The sequence below is a fragment of the Arvicanthis niloticus genome, chromosome 7, assembly GCF_011762505.2.
Source record: "Arvicanthis niloticus isolate mArvNil1 chromosome 7, mArvNil1.pat.X, whole genome shotgun sequence".
In the NCBI taxonomy this organism is placed as follows: Eukaryota; Metazoa; Chordata; class Mammalia; order Rodentia; family Muridae; genus Arvicanthis; species Arvicanthis niloticus.
Window position 1 is genome coordinate 32,471,415 of NC_047664.1, and position 24,012 is coordinate 32,495,426.

General features: G+C 47.1%; 1 protein-coding gene across 7 annotated transcripts in view; it reads left to right on the forward strand.

The window, feature by feature from the left end:
* The window catches only part of Tns3 (tensin 3), a 237,110-nt gene that overhangs the window by 134,319 nt on the left and 78,779 nt on the right, over positions 1-24,012 (forward strand). For all 7 annotated transcript variants that reach the window (XR_013111758.1, XM_034508403.2, XM_076938142.1 and 4 more), the window contains 3 exons: positions 11,134-11,263; positions 11,505-11,570; positions 12,430-12,534. Coding sequence is in view for 6 of the 7 variants with exons in the window: in XM_034508403.2 (XP_034364294.1) it covers positions 11,134-11,263; positions 11,505-11,570; positions 12,430-12,534 (301 nt within the window). In the remaining variant the exon portion in view is untranslated. The remainder of the gene's footprint in view (positions 1-11,133; positions 11,264-11,504; positions 11,571-12,429; positions 12,535-24,012) is intronic.

The following is a 24,012-nucleotide window of genomic DNA, read 5'->3' on the forward strand; positions in this document are numbered from 1 at the left end:
GTATTTTAATTACAGTGACAGATCTTTGTCCTTGATCATCTTTTATTACAGAGCTCCTGGGTCTGTGCAGAACAAAGTCCCTACACAGCCACAGCTCTCTGAACAACCCAACGCCTGACCACCTTTGTGAACCCAGGCCTCCCAGAGTATAATATGGAGAGCCAGAGTGTGGTGTATAACTGGTGTTGTTACAGCGTGGTTATAATGATCAAAACAGTGATTTCTCCAGATAATTTTGTTCTTGGAGGAGATTAAATGTTACTTTTTCCACCTCCTGTCTTGACTACAAAAGAATCTGTATGTGTAAAGTAATTTTAGAAAAGGTTTTGTTAGAAAGCCTGCAAGGCATGAATACAGCTTCTGACATGTGTAGAATAATTTAGATACGATCTGTTCGTGGTCTTGGCAGTCCCACTTTGTTGAGATGATGGGTGATTTAGAGTTTGTGTTGCGTTTTATTGTACATAGCTCACCCAGAGTGGGCACCTTCCTGTTTTAAGGACAGATAGACTGATGCTCAGACCTCTTTATGAGCGTTGAGCCGTGGGGGAAAACCTGAGATGAGGAAGCTGACTGGAGGCTGGTGAGCAGTGCACCATTGCCTCTACTCTCTGTAAAACCAATGCTAAGCCTCCCCTGAGCTTTCTGTTCGTGGGCTGGTGACTTCCAAGTCTTCTATGGCCAGAGAGCAGGGACAGTGCAGAAGCTTGGTCCCTTGGAAGGTGACTCATCTCTACTCCAGCTGCCTTCCTCCCTCTGTCTTCTCATCTCCTCTTTTCTTTCCTCACATACCTTCCTTCTTCTCCTCCATTTTCCTTCTTTTCCTCTCTCTTCATTCCCCCCTCATCTCTTTTTGCCCCTCTCAGATTTTAAATTTTTGCTCAGGTGTCTTGAGCTTCGTTTTATTGTATTTTTTATCATTGTTGTTTGATTTTTGAGTTTCCAGTCTTAGCCCTGGACACAGGAAGTAGAGAGGTAGAGAGTGGTTTCTTTGTCCTGGAGACGCCTGGTGGGAACATAGGCTGTATTGGAGAAGAGAAGCTGAAGATGTCGTGTAGGCCAAAGGGGCCTAAGGTAGACATCCCTGCCTGGCCCAGGAAGGCCGTGGTGGCCTGGTCTCACACTTCCTGGTGGGACTTTCCCTAGCATGGCTGTCTCAGTGAAGACGCTCATCATGTTGGAAAGTGACATAGCTGGTTCTTTTTTTTTTTTTTTTTTTTTTGAGAGCTGTGGCCTCTGCCTAGTGAGGACCATGCTTAAGTTCTGTGAACAGGAGAGGAGCAAACTCACATCAGTATCCCAGGACAGTGCCTGACACCGGAATGTAGGGGTGGTGGTGGAGGGACAGGATGCGGGAGGGACCATATCATGTCATCCTGAAGCATTTCAGGCCTTGTCACTGTCAGAGAGGTAGTCTCTCAGCCTTAAGTGGTCACCTCCTCTCCCCTCTAGAGGAGCCCCTGGTTAGGCACCCCTACCTTACACTGTGTGCCTCATAGCAGGAAGTATAGTCAGAACACAGGCCCTAGTATGCACTGTGGCCACTGGGAAATGGATCTGTGCAGATGGGGACCTGTTTACGGGGTCCGTGGCTGGGAGGTAACCCTTGGTCACTGAAGTGGTTCAGAGAAAAATCAGGCGGCGCAGGGAACGGATGGAGCCCTGCGTGGGTGAGGGAGATGTTTACTGGTAGGCAAGCCTGGACTTGGCTTGTTCCTGGCTCTGTGCATCCTTGTGGAGCTGGCTGCTGCTTTAGCTCAGGAAAATATTCCTGTGGATTGCTGCTGTTTACCAGTTGACTAGGTGAATGATGATGTGGGTAGTAGCATCCAGAGGCCACCTGGAGGCAGTTCTTATCACATGTCAGTGACCCATGGCTATTGAGTTAATTTATAAACAGGCTATTATTTGAAGCCATTAACCTCGGGGGCTGTACTGTTCTGTCCCTTTGCAGGAAGTTTGAATTGATGATATTTGAACCTTCACAAAAATTTAATTTCCAACTTGGAACTTGCAAGGTCATTTGGTGCCAGGTGGGAACCCTCTTGAGTGTCAGTTGTGGGGTGATGGTCAGGACTGGGGTAAGAAACACTGTTGTGGTAATAATTAATCTCATTTGGGGGTTTCTACTGTGCCTCAGATCGTTCATTTCCCAGATAAAAGAAACAAAACTTTTATATTTATAATAAGCCTTAGACATCACTAGAACTAGGCAGCTATCAATTGTCTGGCTATTTTGTCTACTTCCCTGTCAATAACTCCAATATATGACCTGCCATGTTTCTCCTGGGCCACTCTTACATAAGCTGGCCAGCCCTCATGGCCAGTTCTCACAATCCCTTTTCCCATGGTGTCTTTTCTCTCTTTTGAGACCTGAGAAGGAAGAAATATTACCTGAGTATATAGGAAGTTCAGCTTCCAAAAATTATAGAAATGACAGACAGCTGACCACCTGGAGAGTCTCCAATATTCTCTATAACACTGGAGCATTTATCTTCAGCCTTCTGGTCCAGAATATCTGACAGACATATGTGAAGCTGAAATTATGAAGGATTTTCTTACCTTGTCTTGGCAGAGCTTGGCAGTCAACTTTCTTGCATCTATTTGTCCTCGGAACAGCATTTTGTCTGGAGATGATGGTAGGGCATTTTCTTTGCCCAGTAGCTAGCTTGCCACCATTGAAACAACTTCATATGGAGGTTTTTGATGCTTATCATTTTTTGCCAAGTCGAATGGGGTACTTAGCAGGAGTTGACATGTCTTAATGTCCCAAAAGATCTTAAATGAATAAAATTATGTTTAAATGCCATATTTTGTGAGTCTCTGAGGCTTTTGAAGACCATTTATCTATTTATAGCATATCTAAACAAACGTTGCCTGTCTCCAGGTACCTATTATCTGTTTAACCCAGGATGAACATTTCTGTGATAAATCTAACATGACCATGAGCTTGATTGGCTGACTCTTAACTTGCATTACTTAATTATTTTAAATAGTTTGTAATAGCAGCTATTAAAAGGACTGGAACTAAGCCTTGTATTTTTAAATGAGCTGCATAGTCGTAATACCTATACAAGAATTGAAATTTGCATACATTATATTGTAACAAAATTAACCTTACATTTTGTATCAATATACAAAGATTCATGCTAATGAAAACCTTAAGTCTGTATCAATATATAGTATTTTGTACCAATGGAACAGAAATAACCTTATTTGAGGATACCAAGAGCTCTACATTTAAGAGTAGAGGAGGCATTGAGTCAGGGAAGGAATCAATGCCATGATTCCATCTAGAATGCCCTCTATAGCACACTCTATAGCACATAGAACCCATGAAGTCCTGTGCAAGTTTCTATAGTCATTGAAGTGGAGAGATCAAGGCAGGGACAGCAGCAGCCCCTGGGAGCACAGGCACCTCAGAGAGCAGTGCTGCTTCAGAACCAGAAGCAACCCAATGTGAAGTGTTTTTAGAAGCAGAAAGTGAGTAGCAGTGGGTGTTTGGTTGATCCTAAGGGGTAATGAGCCTGTCCTGGGTGTTCTAATGACTGACCATGATGCACAACTAGGGATACAGACCAGAAGCCAGGGTCTACTGAGAGCTGAAGTGAGGGAGCTTCTGGGACCCACAGACCAGGGCCATTTTCAGGTCTGGATGTCTTTTGAAGGTATGTTGTAGTGGAGCTTAAGTATGAGGCTTGTGTTGAGTTTCTATCTAGAAGGGCTGTGTTAGTTGGAGGAGTTGCGAGCACAGGCCCTGCCCCTTTCTTCTTGCTGGTTGCCCTGGCTTGCCTTACCTGTTCAGGTTACTGCTGTAGAACACTGTGACACGGGGGTACTTAAGTGGTGTTCACGTGTGTTTACGCGGATGCACACAGATGCTTACATGGATGCTCACAGGTGCTCTCCCTTGTGCTCACAGGCAACAGAACTTTCTCATGGTTCTGCAGATTGGAAATCCAATGTCCAGGGCTGGCAGGTTCCATGTCTAGTGGGGATTTGGTTTCTTGTGTGTAATGGCACCATGTCCCTGTGTACTCTTCTACAGGAAAGGGGCCTGGAGTCTCTGCAGGGTGCTAATGCCATTCAGTAGGCTTAACCTTTCGACTTCATTATGTCCAGGAGCTCTCATGTTCTCATACTGGCCTGTGGAGTTTAGGGGCTACAAACCTAACCCATATTACAGGTTGACACCTCCCCGCTTGCTCTGGCTGCTGTCTGCCTGGCATTTTTCTCTCAGGAGCTTCTCTGTTTATTTGCGGGGACCTTCTGTTTGCCTCTGACTAGGCTCCCAAACCACCTCCTGGTTCTCTTCCTGTCTAACCCAGGTTTAGAAAAGGGAAACGAGCATAGACCCTTCAGTGTCAGCTCAGTGGTGGTGCCCTCTCCACCCATGATAGCTGTGGTGCCATATCTGTGTGCTTGCTTCATGGACCTGCAAAAACCCTTTGGAACAGAGCCTTCTCCAGATGCCTGGCAGCTGCTTTTGAGCTGATGTTCCAGTGCTCTTCCTCCTGCCCCAGGCGGCTTCTCCCCTTTTCCTTATTTGCGCAGCTCCAGACAAGCTGCAGTTAGACCTCTGTAAGAACTGGTGGATGGCTTTCCCGTGGATGTGTGGGCATGGTGTGACATGGGGCAGTGTCTTAGGTGTGCCTCTGTGGAAACGGAAGCCAGCTATGCTGGAAAACTGGGGTGCATAATGTGTGAGATTCAGGCTTGAGGGCCTCTGGAAGTGAACTTCATGCCACAGGACAGCTAGCTCCTCATGGGTGACTCCTTTCTACTAGGAGTGCTGGCACACAGGAGGTTCTAGATCTTTCCACAAGAGATACTTTGTTTTGATAAGACAATTTCCTTCCTGTACCCGTTTTCATTCCTCACATGGAATATTTTTAGGATTCGCCTTCTGATTTGATTTACACTTCCTGTGTTTATAATTCTTTTCTGTGTACTCTGCACTTATTTTTTTTTTGCAGTGTTATCAGATAGCATGTGGGAGGCGTGGCAGCTGACAGGGGTATTTTTCCATCACAGTGTAATTTTTTCCTTGCACAGTTCATAGAAATGACTGCTCCGAGGTTGACCTGCTGTCTGTCCGAAATCTGACAGCACTTTTAGTTCATTGGACTCTGCCAAAACGACCACGATCAAAGGACACTCACCCCAGACGGGTGGCGTGTGGAAGAATTTCTGTTTCTTGCTCTTGTTGGGCTCAAAGTCCAAGGTCAGGGTATTAGCAGGGTTGGTCTGACGTGGTCATAGGTAGGTGAGGTGGTCTTACCAGAATCATTTCCCTGGGCCCTCAGCTCTTTTTACAAGGATGGCAACTATAGTTCATCCAAGCCAACCCTGATGGCCTTATTTAAATGCCCTTATAAAAATGTCATCTCAAGTAGAGTCTCATTCTGAGGTCCCGGAGCTTTTGATCTATGGGCATAAAAAGGCATCACATAGGCCACTGTGAGTGTATTCTAGAATGTGTGGTATGATTGACAGTTGGCTGTTGGTGACTGGACACCTTTGCTGGAGTTTATCACTGCCCGTCACTGGTGATCAAGATCTTGTAGCCTTTTGCCTAAACTGGCTAGTCTAGGAGTTTAGTATCGACATGTACAGGGTCTGCTCTCAGAGCTTAGACTCAAGTGCTGGATTAGCAGAATGGGCTGGCAGATGGCTAACGCAGTTGACAGGCTGGAATGTGTACAAAGATGAGCTGAAGTCCAGTTACAGCAGAAAAGACGCTTTTCCCTAGTCAGGTGCAAATGAGTATGGCATAGCTTGTGGCTGTGCTCAGCCCAGAGGGTGCAGGGTCCCAGTCAACTCCCAGATCCTAGCCTGTGGAGGCCACCTTGTGCCATAGCTCGAAGTCCCATGCTGCTGGTCCCTTCTCAAGAGGAGTTTAGGAAAGAGAAGATGCTGGAACATGTTCTGTGCTGGCAGTGCTCCCGTGACAGGGAGGGAGCCGAGCCATCATCAGTCCTGTGTCCTGGGCTTTGGCACCTCTGGACTCACCTCACATTCCTTCTCTACAGACCTGCCCACCTCTGAATGAACCAACTAGACCTTCAAAGCACAAGCCAGCCCCTGCGGGTGTTACTCTGGTGCTGTCCTTTACTTCTGCCTGTTGCCACCTGATGTGTTGGGCTGTGTGTGTAGTGTACAAGCCCAAAGGCTGCAGGTGGGGAAATGTGTTAGGCTCAGGTATGCTGGTGGTTACATTTCTCACAAGGGATCTGGCAGCCACTGTGACACGGAAAAGACCTGGCAGGGGCCAGAAAGTGTGACTTCCAGAGTCTGCGTTGTCACTGGTCCTCTCTGTGAGCCAGCTGCCCTTGGGTTGTAATAACGGAATGCTGCTTCTGGGACTATCCTTTATCATGTTGCTTCTAAGAGGCACCTTGTCCCCCTAAGTCAATCAGAATCCCCCTTCATGTCAGTGACTGTTACCTTGTGTACAGTTACATCTGCCACTTTTTTTCTGTACTGAGACAGGTGGTAGAGATAGCAAGGAGTGGGGTCAGAAGAAGGAATGGTCTGCTGACTGGGAAGCTCTTGGGAAACAGAGCTCTAACATATCTTTTGGCTGGTAACCAGCAGATGGCGCTGTGACTGGCAACAGCAAAGCTGACATTGATCTACCTGCTTTGGGCCATCCCTCTGACCTTTCTTAGTGAGACTGAGACCGACCACTCCTGTCTTTACAAAGCGCTTTTCACAAAAGGTCAGATTTTGTGATCCTGCCTCAAGTACACTGTGGTCAGGTGCAAGGCCCTTCCCTGGGGAGGCTGCCTGTAGCTTATGTAACCTGCTCAGGAATTCACGCTGCTGCAGGCCCGCCAGGAACCTGGCAGGGAGCCTGGGGCCTGAGCCAGCTTGCCCCCTCCCCGGCTCCGCACTTGGTCCAGGGCTTGTAAACATTTTTCCATCTGGCATGCTCCATCTTGCTGCCCTGCCTGGGCAAACCACAGCCACTTGTACTTTGTCTTTATGGTTGCTGGCTTTGTGACCAGTGACTGGGCTTATGAACACAGGTGAAGCCTCCTTAAGAGGTTGCACACATAACACCAGTGTTTGTTGTTTCTTAGTGGGCACTTGTGGAATTGTGACCCCAAGCTGCCCCAGCAGAGGCCCTGGGGATGGATCTCTGTTGTATCTGTGACTGTATTATTTTTGCGATTTTCTTTTCTTTTCTTTTTTTCTTTGTTATGCTGTGGACTGAGAACTGGGTCAGGTCTTCATGCTGTCATTCAGCAGTGTACCTCAGTTGTGTCTTTGTTGCGACCCGTATCTGCTCACCTTTTCTTACTTTTTGTTAGTGACTTTGACGGTGTTGGGACCCTGGAATCCCACTCAGCTTGGAGAGAGATCATGGCTTTAGCCTAGATAGTCCCACCAAGCCGGATGAACCGAAGTGGGGGGACTTTCATTTTTCTTGGGGATGCTCGAGTACTCTGATTGTTTTGCTTAGAGAATTTAAGAGGAACTTTGGGTCTCCCTTGTCTGGTGCCTAGCACATCAGGAGGAGAGTGGGAACTGACTGTCTTTAAGAGCTGACTCCCCAGCTCAGGCATTGTTCTTCCTCAGCCTTCCAAGGGCTGGGATTGCAGGTGTGTGTTACACACTTGACTTAGGTACTTGCCTTTAGCTTAAGGACTCAGTTTTTTACCTGGTCCTAGGGCCCCATCATCCTAGCATCCAGTTGAGGGTTTAGATGTATCTTCATGAAAATGTAAGGAAATAAGATTAGGTCAGAGTTTCCAGACTGTTTACTCAGATCACAAGGAAAGAAGACCACTCAGAGCTTTACGTGGTCGTTGCCACTAACAGTGGGTTTGAACACCACGATTCCCTCCCCAGACGCTTATTGCTTTTGAGTTAATTATTAAATAGTATAACTTGCCTGGTTGTCTATCAGCGTGTCTGTATGATTAACTCTAGGACTTGCATGGATACGGGCATCTGAAGATGTTCACATTCCTAACTGCTTGCATACAACTTTCGCACATTTTCTACATATTTTAAATAATTTCTACATTGCTCGCCGCACCTGTTAATCCAATATAAATGCCATGTAAGCAGAACTCCACAGTGTTTAGGGGATGGCTGTGAGAAGAAAGCCTGCATGTGTTCTGAAGTTGATTGAATCTGTAGGCATGTAGTAGTGGGATGGAGTATAATCATAGAGAAGTCACAGACAGGTAGATGTGTAAGGTCTCTTAGTACTTAGTAGCTGTATACTCTGGAGTAAAGCTGCTATCCATCTTACAGCTGAAGAATGAAAGGTTCCAAGGGGTCGAACGTCCCCGAGTGATGAGTGCTTCTGGTGAGTTAGGAATCAGTGCAAATGTTCCTCTATGCCAGTCATCATTCAACATGGTGCTTACCATGAAACTGTGACCATCACACTGAATTATTTCAAATGAAAATATTCTAGCATCTGAAAGCAGAGGATCAGGGTATTTTAGAAACATTCTTTGGAGACTCAAGTAAGAAAGTAAGTGCGTGTTAAAGCCAGAGAACCAAAGTGGTTTCAGATTGCCCAGCGATCTTTATAAACTATTTTCTATCTTAAAGAGAGTCCTCTGTGGTCCCAGGTCAAGCACTGTGTTGTCCTTTCTACTCAGTATGCAGAACAGTTCTGATCTTTGACCAGTGTGGCTACAAAGATTAATTGACACTGATACTGAGTGGGTCATTATTGGACCTTCTTGTGGGTGACAGAGGTCACCAGATCACAGCTTTAGTTAATAGGCCTCTTCTCAAAGTCTGGCCTGTTGTATTGGTGGGCCAGTGGGGAGTCCTGCAGTGTGATGGGTGTGTGTGTGTGTGTAAAATGTTGTCAGAATACCCATAGGAAAGGTCACAGGAGAGCAGCACAGCATTGCTCTGTGACAGATCATTCTTGTTGACAATCCTAGGAATCGTTGAGACCTTGTGATATGACAAATAAAAATTTGCAAGCAGGAGATCACACCAGGCCCACGGTACCTAGGAGCTGCCCAGCCTGTGGATGTCCATCCTTTTCCTCCCATGCCTGGGTTGGACAGAGTTAGGATGCCTGGGTTGTGAGTCAAAGTGTTTGTGTGTAGCTGAGGGATGGCCAGAGTAGAAGGTGTACTTGGGATACCTAACCTTGGGAAGGATGTGTGGAAGAGGAAAGGACTAGGGAGGTGGCCAAAGGAGAAGAATACTAGCAACTTGAGTGGGTGGAAGGCGAGCAGAGCCCATTGAGATCAGAAGAGACTGTGGCTGTGTTACATATCCCTGTGCCTGGCACTGGGATCTCCTGATGCTCCTGTATTCACCCAGTCAGATCCACAGGCCACTCCTCCTGGCCATCCTTTCTCACTCTCATGTGTGTGCTTGAGTGGACCCAGCTAGATCTATGTCCCCTGCTTGTACCAACTTCCTGAGACCTTGCTTTTCAAGTATTTATTCGCCTAAGTATATATACAATTTGAGAGCAAGACTGGCTTGAAAGGGACCTCACTTCTCCTCTCCCATCACCACCCTGACCCTGGTTACTTCTCTTCCAAGGCAGCCAGAGGAGAACAGGACAGGGTTAGGGGCACAACGCCTTATTGGAGGACGATGTGGCATCAACCCTGGCTGAGAGGGCTAAACCTTTGAAGGGTAATTGGTGTGAGGCCTGAAGGCTCAGAAGAACATTCTGGAAGGTTGTCTTTGATCCCAAGGACAATCTTAGGTTTAAATCCTGCCGAAGAGTCAAGGACTCCACAACAGGGAGTAAAACACCTGGGGCTAGTCTGCCATTGGTTGCTGGGAAGCCAGCACGGCTCTTGGGTCTTCTTCATTCTTGATTGTGGATAGACGACTGCAAATTATCTGCCAGGACCACTAGAGATGGGGTCTGTGTCTTCAGCCTAGCAGAGGTTGCTTGGGAGAAGCCTGTGCATGTTTGTCAACAGGGAGCATCCCTTGCAGGCTGTTTCCTGGTAGATAGCACAGTGTAAACAAGTTTTGGGTCTGCCCAAAGGCCGTGGTGCCCAGCCTTCCTGCCTAGGCTTCTCGACCTTTGATTTTTGGCGTTTCTCTGGGAAGCTGCCAGTTTGCATGGTAAGAGGATGATTGAGTTGTCACTTGCACATTCCCTTGTCTGGTTGGTGGGTATTGAAGTTTGGTGCCCTGCTTCCCATTTAGATTAGCGAAGGATGATGTTTTCAAACCGTCCTTCACCAGGAAGAGTCTTTGGTAGAGAGTGTCTGTATTATATAGGCAAGCCTGCCTAACACAGTCTCCCATGGTGTGGCATGCCGCTCGGGGTACTGTATGTCTCTATGATGAGTTCAGCTCAGTCTGCCTTGGATCCCTGGAGACTCTGGCAAGGCACTGCCGATTTGTGGCTCTTCCTCTGCCAACTGAGCGAGGTCCTTTTCACAGCATGTCTCTCCCCACTGTGGCCTGGTGTGGGGAAGCCTTTGGTAGCAATGTAAGACAGGGCACATCAGGCACTCACTCTGGCTGTGGTCCCACAGTTCCTGCACCCTGCTTTTCAACATAACCATGCAGGGTGGCTTGAGCTGTACCTTGTGTAGGATGTCACAGCCTCTGTTCAAATCACAGTGGCAATTCTAACACTTCCTTTAAAATGCTGCCTCCAGGACCCTGGGTACTTGGGAAAGGGAGCAGCATCAATGCTTGTCTCTCTGTCTGGGCCTCTGTCTGTGAACCCCCTCCTCTGTTTCCTTATCCCCTATCCCTTCCCCGTTCTACTCTATACTCCACAAACAAGATGACAGCAATAACCAGTGTTTCCATGGTGTGAAAACCAAGAGGCTTTTAAGTGGCAACATGGAGATTTTAGAAGAAAGGGAAATGACATTGCAGTCAGCTGTTAAAAGCTAGATGAGAGAGCTGAAGGGTATGGCCCATCCCAGGGCAGAGGACTGTGGTTTTTTGAGATTTCCCTTCTGTTGAGGTAGCATGGGGGCCATAGGGAGACTGTTAGGGGTGTTCTGACTGACTGTCTGCCTCCGTGGTATCTTCAGATGTCCACCTTCAGTGTGAACTCCTGGCCACAGCTGTTCAGAGGCCATACCATCCACATTTCTGTGCTAAGCAGTGAACTCTGCCCCTCAGCCATTGCCTGTTTCTCTTCCCCTCTTGAACTAGGTGAAATGCTATCACAAGAAGTTCCGCTCGGCCACCCGAGATGTCATTTTCCGCCTGCAGTTCCACACGGGAGCTGTGCAGGGCTACGGGCTCCTGTTCGGGAAGGAAGAGCTGGATAGCGCCTGCAAAGGTAAGTGGTTAAAGCTCTTTGGGACATCACAAGCCGTGTCCTTCCCTGTCTTCCTTCCTACTTCCTTCTGTCAACATAAACAAAACTGAGTTGATCTGTGGATGAACAACTTGGAGAAACCAGAAAAAGAAATTCTGGGTGTGAAGATGGTCTGTTGCGGCTTTGGGAGCAGCCTTGCACTGGCTGGGCTGGAAGGGCAGGATCGGGTGTGAACACAGTGTGGTGTGGTTCTTTGTTTCAGATGACCGCTTTCCTGACTATGGCAAGATTGAATTGGTCTTCTCGGCCACACCTGAGAAGATTCAAGGTAGGTAACTGGCAGGACAGTGGGCAGCCAGACTCTAGCTCAGGCTGGAGTCAGTCTGAGGACCCTGAGCTTGTACTGACACCTCCTATCTTGGCACATACTTGGAAATTTGACCATGTGTGCATGTGCGTGTATGTGTGTGGGGGTGTGTTTATGTGGGCGTGTGTGTGTGTCCACATGCATGTGTTAGTTGTGCTACTTGGGGCCTTGTGTATGTATTTTAGGCATGACCTACTACTAAGCTTGGTCTTGAATTATTATTTCTTTAGATAGCATATTGGATAATAAGGGATAGGTGGCTTTGAAACAATAATGCTCACTTGGGAAAGGCCAAAATGTAGTATGACTTGCCTAAGGTGAGGAGCCCTTGCAGGCAGGGGTGTTTGTTGGTGTTCCTGGGGGTTCATTTACATCTATGAGGTACCAAATGCTTGCGTTTCCCCTCAGAAAAAGAGTTTTAAAAGGATTGCCAGTACAGTATACTAAATGTCTGTGTGTTTCAGAAAATATCTTTAATCACACACACACACACACACACACACTCACACACACACTCACACTCACACTCACACTCACGTATATTTGCTGTTGTAGTGACATGTTCTGATCTGTCTCCAGGCCTCCTGTGTATGGCAGTTTTGAGTGTGATTACTTTGTAACCTAGCCTGTGACACCTGATCATCCCACCTCAACCTTCCCAATACTGAGACACTGATTGTAACAGTGTGTCACCACATCTTTTAGTAGGCTCATTGTTATAGATTTCGGTAGGAACCATTAAATACAAGGCTCACATGTTAATATTTGCTGTGGCATTTTGAGATGCTGGGCTTTGTTAAGTAATGGTTGTGCCCCATAGGATCAGAGCATCTGTACAGTGACCAGGGAGTGACCGTGGACTATAACACAGCAGACCCCCTGATTCGATGGGACTCTTACGAGAACATGAGTGCTGATGGAGAAGGTGAGTGCCTCTGCCTGTAACGGGGAGGTGCGGGGCGGAGATAGTGTCTTCACGGCCAGATCAGTGGAGCTCTGCTCTCGTTTTCAAGATGAAGACCGCCCTGCACCCCACAGTCCAGAAGCTACATGTGTTTGACACTGCCGGCTTTGAAAGTGCTCACAAGGATCAGGCTTGGTGAATTTAGTTCGGGGACTTTTCAGAGCTGTAGTATACAGAGGGCTGGTGAAGCCTCCTGACTGAAGCCGGAAGTGTGTTCTGCTGCAGCCTGCTGTCTTCCATCCTTTCCTTCCTGCATGTGCTGGGGAACACCATATGTGAGCAGGGACAGTGCCTACTTGCTGTGTATTTCCAGGGTCGTGGACCTTCCAGCACTGTTTCTGTTTGCTTGTTTTCAGGTTGTAGGCAGACACCCATTCTCTAATCACCTACAGAATGTACACTGTGGCTCTCTGGGGATCCACAAAGCAGATTAAAAAAAATAAAGGGACAATTATCTTCTGGGGCTACTGAGAGAAGCCCTGGGGGTTGATTTCTGAGAAGTGGGAATCCAAGTTTCTTTGGTCTTTAACCTTTTCTGGTGTTAAATTTAAAAATATTACATTTTTGGTGGGTAGTAGTGACACACACCTTTAATCCCAGCACTCAAGAGGTGGATCTCTGAGTTGGAGGCCAGTCTGGTTTACAGAGTGAGTTCCAGGATAGCCAGGTCTACACAGAGAAACCCTGTCTTAAAAACCTAAAAACAAACAAACAAACATCCATTTTATATATTTATCATGGATATGGGGAGGTCATCAGTATGCCACATCTCTTGTGTGTGTGTGTGTGTGTGTGTGTGTGTGTGTGTGTGTGTTGGGTTTGGGTGTTAGGTGTCAGGGCAGCTTGCAGAACTTGTTTTTCTCTTCCTGTCACATGCATTCTGGGGAATAAATTCTTGTAGTCAGTGTTGGTGGCACTAATCAAGCCCTCGTACTGGGCCTGAGAGGGCATAGGAGACCATTGCCTAGATTAGAACTGGAGAGTCATGTAATGATGGAGCCTATAAGTGGCTATACAGAAGGGCCACCAAAGCCCACTGGCATATTTTAGTGGCATGGCCTTTAATATTTTTAAAATACTGACTGAGACTCAGACCTGCGTAGAGAAAGAACATTGAAGTCATGTCTCTTAAGTTAGTTACATCCTGATGGAAGACATCAAGCACCAGTGTCTGTAATTCTCCACACCAGCATCAGCTTCTTGTCCATCACTGAAACCTGGGAAGATGGCATCTGTGGCCAGGGCTAGATTTAACAGTTCCATGTCCCCCTGTCTGTACTGGAGAAATCACATGCCTTTCTGTGCTGGGGAGGATGAAATTTCAAAAGAAGGGACTGCTGGGATTTCAAATCCATCTGGATCTGAAGTGGCGCCAGGGGTGAAGTGTGAAAGCTCCGGGCATTAAATCACAGGTGAGATCTGGAGGTGAGCAGGCAGGTGTAGACAAGGCGAACCTTTCTATCTACTGTTTCTTCCCAGTGTGAATCATTTCAGAAGCCTAATCCTTCAGGTGCCGATGTAGAAAAACAATTAGAGCTGAATACTTTTGGAAAACTTAGCACTGTGCCTCAAAGACCGGCATTGTACGTAGGGATTGTCATGAGTCCTTTGCTGGTTTTATTTGTATGGTATTATTTAGTCTTAACCCCAAGGGTATATATTGATGCATGATGGTGTGTGACACAGCCCTTTCCCATTGGCCATGCTTCTGCTGCTTTCTGTTGGAGAAGATTGACAGGCCCCCTTCTTTCTGTTGGAGTGAGTGGATGGCTTAAGGCAGGAGGAGTAAGGGGCAGGTTGGAGGACAGGATAGGGGTACCAGTCAAAGTACTGGCCCTGGGACAGGGAAGAGATGGTGACCAGACAAACCATTGGTTAGAGTATAACCAGAGAGCTATGTAACTAAGTAGCCAGTGGCTGTGAATAGGGACCACCAAAGACCAGGGACACGTGGTCAAGAGCTCTTGCTGGAATTGTGGAATTCTTCATATGATGGAAGTCAAGTTACTTACATAACAGATGAAATACCCCAAGAGCCAGTGTCCAAAGGCTCAGTTTAAAGGAAGGAAGTGTGATTAGGGCTTGCGATATCAGGGATTTCAGTCCATTGTCACCTGATTTGCATTGCTTTTGGCTCATGTTAAGCAGGTCATTAGAGGGAGGGCCTGGCAGCTCTCCTTACCTAACAACTAGGAGGCACAGGGAGAGGAAAGGACAAGGGAGAGGATTGAGCGCGCGCGCGTGCGCGAGCGCGCGCACACACACACACACACACACACACACACACACACACACACACATACACACACACACACACATCCCTGCAGAGACTGCTCCTCCACCCAGGCCCCTCTTTCTGTGATGCTACAATTAGAGGCAATAATAGTCAGAGACCCAAAGATAGTCATCCCACACACTCATGGCTGCTGGAAGCATTTTGCTACTGTTTTAATCTGTTCAGATGTGGTAACAGAATGTCACAGTTTTGTGTCTTGCATAGTTGTGGGGCTTGGGAAAGCAAGATCAGGGTGTCAGCAAGGTGGGGTCTCCTTAGGTCTGGTTTCATACTGCTGCCTTCTTGCTGTGTCTTCATGGCTGGATGGTGGTTAAGAGAGCTCCCTGGAGTCCCTTTTATAAGGGACTCTTCCCATCACAAAGGCTCCACTTCCAGGCTTAGTCACCTGCCAATACCTTCTCACTGGATGTTGCTTTTCAACATAAAGGATTTTGGAGGACCACAGACTACAAAAGATATGTGATGTATTTATTGAGCGAGAAATTATTTCATCTTTAGGTATTTATTCTGAGAGTTCCCTTGGGGTAATTTTTCTCTTTGTGTCTCCCAAGCTGGGCAGCATGATCAGGAGTGAGAGTTTGTATCGTAGGTTGTGTGGTTTCATGTTCTGGGGCTTTGTAGGTGGATGGTCTGGCCTGTGGCAAGCGAATGAAGTTCACAGAGTAGCCAAGGCTTGGTTCTGAGGCCAAACGGACTACATATGCACACAATGTAGTCGTGTTTTGGCTACATTGTGTGCATATGTAGTCCGTTTGGCCTCAGATTCTCTTAGGCTGGGGCTCTGCTAGAGGCAGTGTTCCAAGGCCCAAGACCTGTATTACCAGCTATACCATTGCAAAAGTTAAGTTTAGAAAATTGAGTCAGGGGGACAGAAGGAAGAGTAAGAAATAGTGTAGTTTTATTTTCCTGTTGGAAATCAATTTGTATTTATATATCTATACTTTTTTGAAAATGCAAACTATCATTTTAAAAAAGTACCACCCATGTTACTGCCTGGAGACAAAGCACTTGCCATTGCCACACTTTAGGCCTGGTTTCTCAGTGGCACATAAGAGGTTCATACACACTTTCAGAGACTTGGGTTTTTGCTTTTTTCTTACCTCACCTGCCCGAGCATGTGTGCGTCTGTGAGCAGTTTCTCCCAGGCCTTGCTTTGTCACGTTCTGTTGCATTAGACAGGTCACCACAGTGCATTTGATCCTGTCGCTGCCACCCTATGGGACTTCTGTTTCCACTGTTGCACCCGAGACCAAGGCCAGCACAGAATAGAAAGCTCCATTCTCCTGGCTGGAAAGTGAGTCCTTTCCGATGTCCCCCTCTCACCTAGCACTCATGTCTCCTTAGCCCTTCTCAGGCAGGGAAGCTGGATTCCTTCTGTGTCTAATGCCAGGCAGTTCCTGGCTCTTGCCAGGGGTCTGCAATCCCTGGCTTGGGTTCCTGGATAGAGCCACCCCTTGGCAGGCAGAAAGCAAAGCCTCAGCTACATTTCTTGCCAGGGCCCAAGCCTCAAGCGGCATTAGTCCTGACAGCTGTCGGGAGCTTTGAGGAGTAAAGGAAGGTTTGGCAGCCTTTGAAACATTTTCTTTTAGCTGAAAAATGGGGTATTACAATGTTCCCTTCTACCCCTGCCCCGCCCCGCCTATAGTTTCTACTGGTCTTTTAAAAAAAAAAAAAAAAAAAAAAAAAAAGGAGCTGAAATATTGACTTAAGCTGCATTTCTGTCTAGAAACGCCTGGTGCCCCGGAAGGAGCCTGCCACAGCTGCCTTTTGTCAGGGCTCATGTTAGGAAAGCTCTGTGTTTTAAGTGTGAGCCCGATGCCCCACTTTGCATACTAAGAAAAAAGACATCCCTGAATGTGTTCCAAGGCGAGCAGAGGGCTCACACGTCCCATCTCCAGTGTGAGGCTGTACATGCGGTCTTCGTGGTCTTTGTTATACCTGACCTCATGGGTCTTTCGTCCTGCTGGACAGTGCCCTGCTATGCTTGCAAGTTGTGGGGCCACTGGCATCTCCAGGGTAGTTGCTATCACCCAGAACATGGAAGACTGTCCTGTTGTGGCAAGGTGCCAAGAAGCTCATGGTGTGGGTGCAGCTGCCTTCAGTAAGCCTGGCTGTGCTATCTTCATAAGAACCTGTGAGCCCCTCTTAGAGATGAAAGGAACAGCAGTTCTCAAGAAAAGTGAAAAGATGGGGGGCTTCAAGCACTCTGAGAGCCTCCTGGAGTTTACTGTTGGCAATGCCAGTGCCCTAGGGGTTTGTTTTGTATTCAGGATCATTCAGGACAAAACCTTGTCTGCCCTTCTCTATATGACACTTGTGCTGAACATTACTGGGTAGACTGCATTCCCATCGACCAGAGCAGATGGAGATTCCTTAGCTGATGGGGAGATGCAGAATCAGCTTGGCTGTGGTGGGCTAAGAAGTGTCTCCTAGCATCTCATGACCTCTGCACTTGAAGGTAACTAGCATGCATGGTTTGCTGCTGGAGAGTCTGTTCCTAGAGTCCTGTCTTCTCTGCTGCTTTCTTACACGGGTACTCTAGGATGGTCTTCTCTCTCCCATCATTGGGCCTCAAGCCCTCCATTGCTGTGCACATGGCTCTCTGAAGAGCCATCTCATCTCCCATTTAAGTCCCCAGAATGTCATCACCACCGACCCCAGTCCCTTCTGGGTGATGTGTGGGTTTGCTCTGATTTTGTTCTATTTCTACTCTATAGAACAAAGTGGGGAACTTAACTATCTTTATTGTATGTTGGTTGACATGAGCATCATCATATGGGCAGTCTCCTTTATTGTTGGCAAGAACTGGTTTTAGGACTCTGTCTCAGACACCAAAATACATGGATGCTCAAGTTCCCTTCTTCAAAACGAGATAAGATTTGCATATAATCTACATGCTTAACCTATTCCAGGGTTTCTTATAATGCCTACCACAATATAAATACTGTGTGGATAGTTGTAATCTCTCATTGTTTGGAGAAACACAGACATACAAAAAAATCTTTATGTTTAAAACAGATACATTTTTTAAAGTAATTTTTGATCTGTCATTGGTGGGTTCCATGGATTCAGAACCCAGAGACATGGTAGGCTGACCAAAAATCATATTCGTATTAATAGTACAGAGGGTGTGCCATAGGCTGGAATTTGGAGTGCAGGGATTAGGAAAAAAGCAAAGAGAGTGGTTATTTCATCAGATGATGAAAGCAGGACCCGTCTCTACTGGGCAGTATGTGAGGTCCAGCTGGAGCCCGGCAGGTTCTGGTGGAAACTTTAGATCTAATAGTAGTGTATAAGGCTTGTGCCCTATCCTGAAGTGTCACAAAGCTGCGAATGTCTTGTTATATGATAGTGGGGCTGGAAGATCCATAAAGCTTGAAACCCTAGCACAGCACTGATCCAGAGGATGCCCCACAGGCATTAGAGTCCGGAGGGAAAGGGAGGTAGAAGAGGGTTTATAGAGCTTCCTAGTCCAGAGCTGCTCTCGGCCTGGAGCATGGGGGTTTCAGGCCCTCGGAAGTGGATGGATAGATAACACGACCACAGATCAAACAAGGACCAGAGGAAAGGAAGACTCACAAGTGGCTTGGGGATGCACATGAGAATTGTTGGGCCACTCCCAAACCCTTGCATTGACCTCCCACTCTGACCACACCCCTTAAGGGTGAGCCGTATGAGGGCATCTCCAGGTTTGGACTCTGACACTTTAAGGAGATACCTTTCATTCTGGGTGCTCGGGCTTGGCTTCCTAGATAGCTATAATGTGCTGTGTGAGAGTTCCCTCTGTGGCTGTGGAGTAGACGGTCCAACGAGCATTCAGATCTGTAGTCCTAAGATGGCCAGATCCACTGCTCAGTAGGTCTGTCACACCTGGCTCATGCTTCTGTTAACTTCTGGGAATCATGGAGTCTCTCCTGGGCAGTTCCTCCTCAGTAGGATGGAATGGTCTTTGTGGAGCATCTAGAGGCGTGTTTCTTCTTCACATGTTAGCTACAGTGCTACTCCATGAATGGGTGACTGCCAGATAGGAGAATTTCTCTAGACCTTATTTCTATGGCATAAATAGTTATGAAAGAGGTTTGCCAAAGATCATGATATCTGCTGGAAATATCACTGATGGGAGTGTGTGTGCCGTAGCTAAGCGTAGCTAACATAGCTGTGCATAAGGAGGTTGAGGCAAGCAGAGGTGTAGAAAACCAAATGAGGACTACCTGTATGTTCCAGGGCGGTGATCATTTGCCATGGTGGATAAAGACAAGGGCGATGCCAGCCTAAAGTTGAACAGGGCAGGCAACCTTCAGAAGAACCTTCCATATTGTGCTGCTGGCTCAGTCCATGTTCCTATCCCTGTGGTAAAATAGCCAGCAGAAGCAGCGTAAAGCCCTAGAGGTTTATTTTATCTCACACTTGCAGAGTGTTCTCAGTTCATCGTGGCAGGGAAGATTGGTGATGGCAGCTTGCATAAGGCTGTTTCTGTGGCATCTGGCAAGAAGCAAAATAATATGGATGGGAATCAGGGCAGGTATAGCCTTCAAAGACTTACCTCTACTGAGCTCCATCGGTCCATCCATCCATCCATCCATCCATCCATCCATCCATCCATCCATCCATCCATCCATCGCCACCACCCATAAGCTCCCCAGCCTGCAAGCCAGTAGTATGAGTGTGAATTGAGTTAAACATAATAGAATGGGGACATTTCACATCCTAGCCGGGACTGTGGCAGGACCCTTGTGCCCATTTGTGCTTCATAGTTTTCTGTGTTTGAATCAGACTTGTCTGTGAGGACTCTGCCTTCAAAATCTCCCAACTTTATTTTTATTTGTGTTTAACATAGTGACTGTTTTTATTATGACAGCTTTCTCAATACGCTCAGCCCTTTTCGAGTCCTGCCTACTGAGCTGGTTAGGTGAACAGCACTTCATAGTATACCTTATATACTGTTAAGGGGCGATGGTCCAGATGGATCTCCAGTCCTACTCTTAAAGAACTCCTCTTGATGACAAATCCAGGCCACACACTGCTGTCACCTAAGAGATCTCCTAGATGTAACATGATGTAACAGCTGTGTGGCATTTCAGGTGCAGTGTGACAGAGCCGAGGGCAATGGCTCTTAATAGCTATCTGAACCCTGAGAAGCCTCTGCTTTGTGTTCAGAGCCATAATCCAATCATGGACTATTGACTTTTGAAAATGGATGGAAGCTGTTGGGAGAGAGTGTGATGTCCATGGTGCCAAAGGACAAGTGCCAGGCCCTGGCTTCCATTCCATTAAGAATACTTTTATTATTGTTGTTGTTGTTGTTGCTGCTGCCGCCATTGTTTTAATTCCCAAGTGGTGCTAGAGAAACTGTCTCAAAGTGTATGTCATCCTGTAGTGCTGGGCGAAGTGACCTTGTGAGTATTGAAGTGATAGCCCCAGGATAGTGAGGTGGCACTGAGATTTGAGTGGATTTGACCTTTGTCCTCACTTCTCAATCTCCAGGCTGTGCACTAGCCTTGGGTCTTCCCCCCAGGAGGAAGCAGGAGCACCATCTCCTGAGATATCTCGGGGTGTTTTACTCCACCTTCCAGAGGGGGGGGACCATGGGAGTTTGGCAGGTGATGGAGGCTGGGGTGGTCGATCTGTACCATCTGTGACTTGTAGTCTAGCTGTCACAAGTCCACTACAGTTTCCATGTCTTTGTAGTCCAGCCATCACGTGACATCACTGTCATACCACTTTCTCCTCTGCCTCACAGTCTCAGGCTGCAAGTCCAGCTTTCTCTGATGACCTCACTCTCTTAGCTAACACACACAATGACTCAGCCTTGGTCTTGAAGTTCATCCCCAGGACCGGAGACCTTTGCCCTCCAGTCTCACCTGTGGGACTGGCAGCTTAGTTCTTCCTTTGCTGTTGTTATCTTTACTGAGATGTAAGCCAGGGCATGGCTCCCACCATGTTGCTCCTTTTCTCACTCCACAAGTCTTGTGGCTTCGAGACTATGTATGGAAACCCTGCTGTTGTGGAAGTTTGCTCTCAACAACCTTCTCACTGTTTCCTGCCATTAAGGTACAGACGGCTGCACAGTGGTGTCGCAGGTACTCCTGCCTGGCTCTCTTCTATGTCCTCCATGGGAATACCAACCCTCTCAGTGCCAGGGAAACGTGAGATTGCAGCTTGATTTCTACAAAGCCCGAGATTGTGATTCTCATTTCTGCCAAATCCAGGAAAGCTTTTGACTACGATATTTTCTCAGTGGGCTGTAGAACAGCAGAGACAGGAATCTGATTAGAGGAAAGCCGGTGGCCGTTCCTCTTGTGTATTAGCTCATGTGTTCCCAACCCTGGAGCATCTACCTCTTCCTCTCACATTTGGCTGAAAGGTGAAGACTCAGGCTGCCCCCACCTCTTCTCTTGGAGATTTAAAATAGGCCAAGAAAGGATTGTAGATCAAGCCTGTGGGGCTGTGGCCTACACATCCTGTCTTTCAAAATGTTACAAATTAAATTTGTCTGTCAATGCGTTTTAAGGGCAAAGGGAGGAACTTTTTTTTTTTTTTTTTGTAAGGTTCATCTAGAGCAGTCTTTTCACACAGGTCCTCTGTGTAGCCAAGCAGCCCTCACCCTGCCTTGCTTATCAGAGCTGCATCCCCAGCTCCCTGTGACCTGAAGCTCTGGACTGGGAGACTCTACTCTGGAAGTGTCTCCTGCTGATTATGGAGTTGTTTTGGAACAGTGACATATCCAGGGTCAATAGCTTTCTGACTTTAGTTCTGCCACTTCGGGACCCCATGTTGGTACTTAAAGGGGCATCCCTTCTCCATCTAGCCCCCTATGCAGTCCCTCCCTCCCTCTGGTCCCACGCTTATCTCTTTGTCCTCTCCATATTGGGTTCTTCCATAGAACTTTATCTGAAGGTTGAGCTCAGTCTTTGGCAGCTGGAAACAAACCACTGCCCCGTGTGCCTTTTTCTGGTACCTCAGAGTTGAGACTGTTTTTTAAGGCTCACATATAAGACATGGTATCAAACACACACTGCAGTATTTAAACAGTCTTGCCTTCCCCCTGTAGGTTCCAGGAGAGAGAATAAAAATAGTTTGAGTCATGTAGATCCTGTGAAGGGCAGGGCATGAGAGTAGAAGGGGAGATGAAGGCAGGGAGTGTGCTTTGCACTTGAGCTAGATTCAGCCTGGACTGTAAGTCTCCTGGACTGTAAGACATTCTTTCTTTTAAGCCAGCAAACTATTGGAGATTCAAAGATACTGTAATGGCCACATTTGATGTTAGGGAAAAGGAGTGACCTTCCAGGGACCTCAGACCTCAGACCTGCTTGGTTTACATTGTGAATAGAAACTGCTTTGACTACCTTTTGTGGATAAAAGGTCTATTTATACATGGTGTTCCTTTCTCCACAGGAGCTGGACTGTGTGGAGAGTTCTCCTTAGATAGAGCAGAGTTCTGAGACTCCCTTGAATGCGCACTGATGACCTGGTAGAGTCATCTCAAAGCCTCAAAGGAGAGCTAGTGTGGAGGCCTATGATCCTGGGCAGGAGACAAGTAGGGTCCCTTTAATGTGTGAACCAAGAGTGATCAGAGCAAGTCAGAAAGAACTGACTGATGAACCGTCCGAAGAGAGTGGTGAGGGAGCTGGAGAGGTACTGAGGCTGAGGTTACAAGCTACAGCTTTAATGATGATAGGCCACAAGAGGTGGACCAGGAATACAGAGAGAGATGTTGGTCCTAGGGGCTGAAAGCAGGTCCTAGAAACAGGGGAGGGGCTCTTGAAAATTCTCTTTTGCTTGTCTTGCCCACGCTTGGCTGTTGCACCTGTTTGATTTGTCCCAGATAGGATAGGCGTTTGTCCATGGAAGTTATTTCCATATCTCAAGGGCAAAAATGAGCCTTTTTTTTTTTTTTTTGGTGTTGTTGTTATACACAGTAATGTATTGTTAGCAAGGACAAATGACATTGAGCTCTTTGATACTTTATTATGAAAAACTGAAATAATGCAGGGTTTCTGGTGGTAACATTCTTAGAAAATTAGATTATGAGAACTCAGTAATGTTCACTTTCGCCACTGAGTGGTGTTGGAACCCGCTCTCTGAAATTACACCCAGTGGTCAGAGCAATAGCGGTACTTGCTGTAAATTCAGGCTAACGTTTCAGTAGCCATTGGTGTCATACCCATACTTTGCCTATGGACTTGGAGCAGGTCCCATCGCTTGCAGGATACTGCAGGGATGTTGTGTGGGATTGGGAAGAATGACAAAGGAAAAGGAGCTGCCTGTTGATGAGTAGTCTGTGTGAGAAAAGGGGCTATGAGGAAAGCATCCTTTCAGCACGGGGGTTGGGGGGGGGTTGTTCATTGTTGCACACAGAGCTGTGCAACAGCTTCCTTTACCTATACAGCACAGGACCAGGTCGTCTGGGGTTCAAAGGCCAAGTTCTGGGGGAACTGATCAAGGGACACCTACCAGTATGTGTGTACACAGGGCAGGCTTGTCTGGGCTTTGGACACAGTACATATCTCTCCTTGTTAGTATTTCAGTGCTGGGTGTTGCAGACAAAACTGGAGGAGATGCTCCTGGCTGATGCAGAAGTGAGGACTGTAAGGACTACTGACTGTTGCTATCTGAACTCACTGTTACTGAGTGAGTAGCACCTTTCATCCTGACCAGATTTCAATGGGTCAGATAACTTAATGGTATGTCCTAGAACAGAGGCCTGGTTTAATGGCTGTGATGCTCTGGCCCTTGATATGCACTGGACAGCACTCCGGTGGAAGCAGGAGATAGAAGGGACTCTGTGTGTGTGTGCACATGCATGGGTGTGTGTGTATGCATGCACATGAGCGTGCCTATGGGTATCCAGGGCAGGGGACTTGAGGTCTGGTAGCTGGTATAGAGTAGAGGACTGGGAATGAGCTCCTGAACTGTAGCCTTTCTTGATGTGCTAAGGAAGAAAATGTTTTCTTCTGGGAACAGCTGACAAGTGAGTAGGAGCCTCAGGATCAGGAAGGCTTAGAGGTAATCGCCAGGGACAGTAGGAGGGTGCTGAGATCAGCATCGTGTGCAGTGATGCTATAAACCCTCAGTGTAGAGCCTCCTGTGATCTTAGAGGTTGAGGGAGATAGCAGTGCCAGGGGTTCATGCTACCCTTGGTA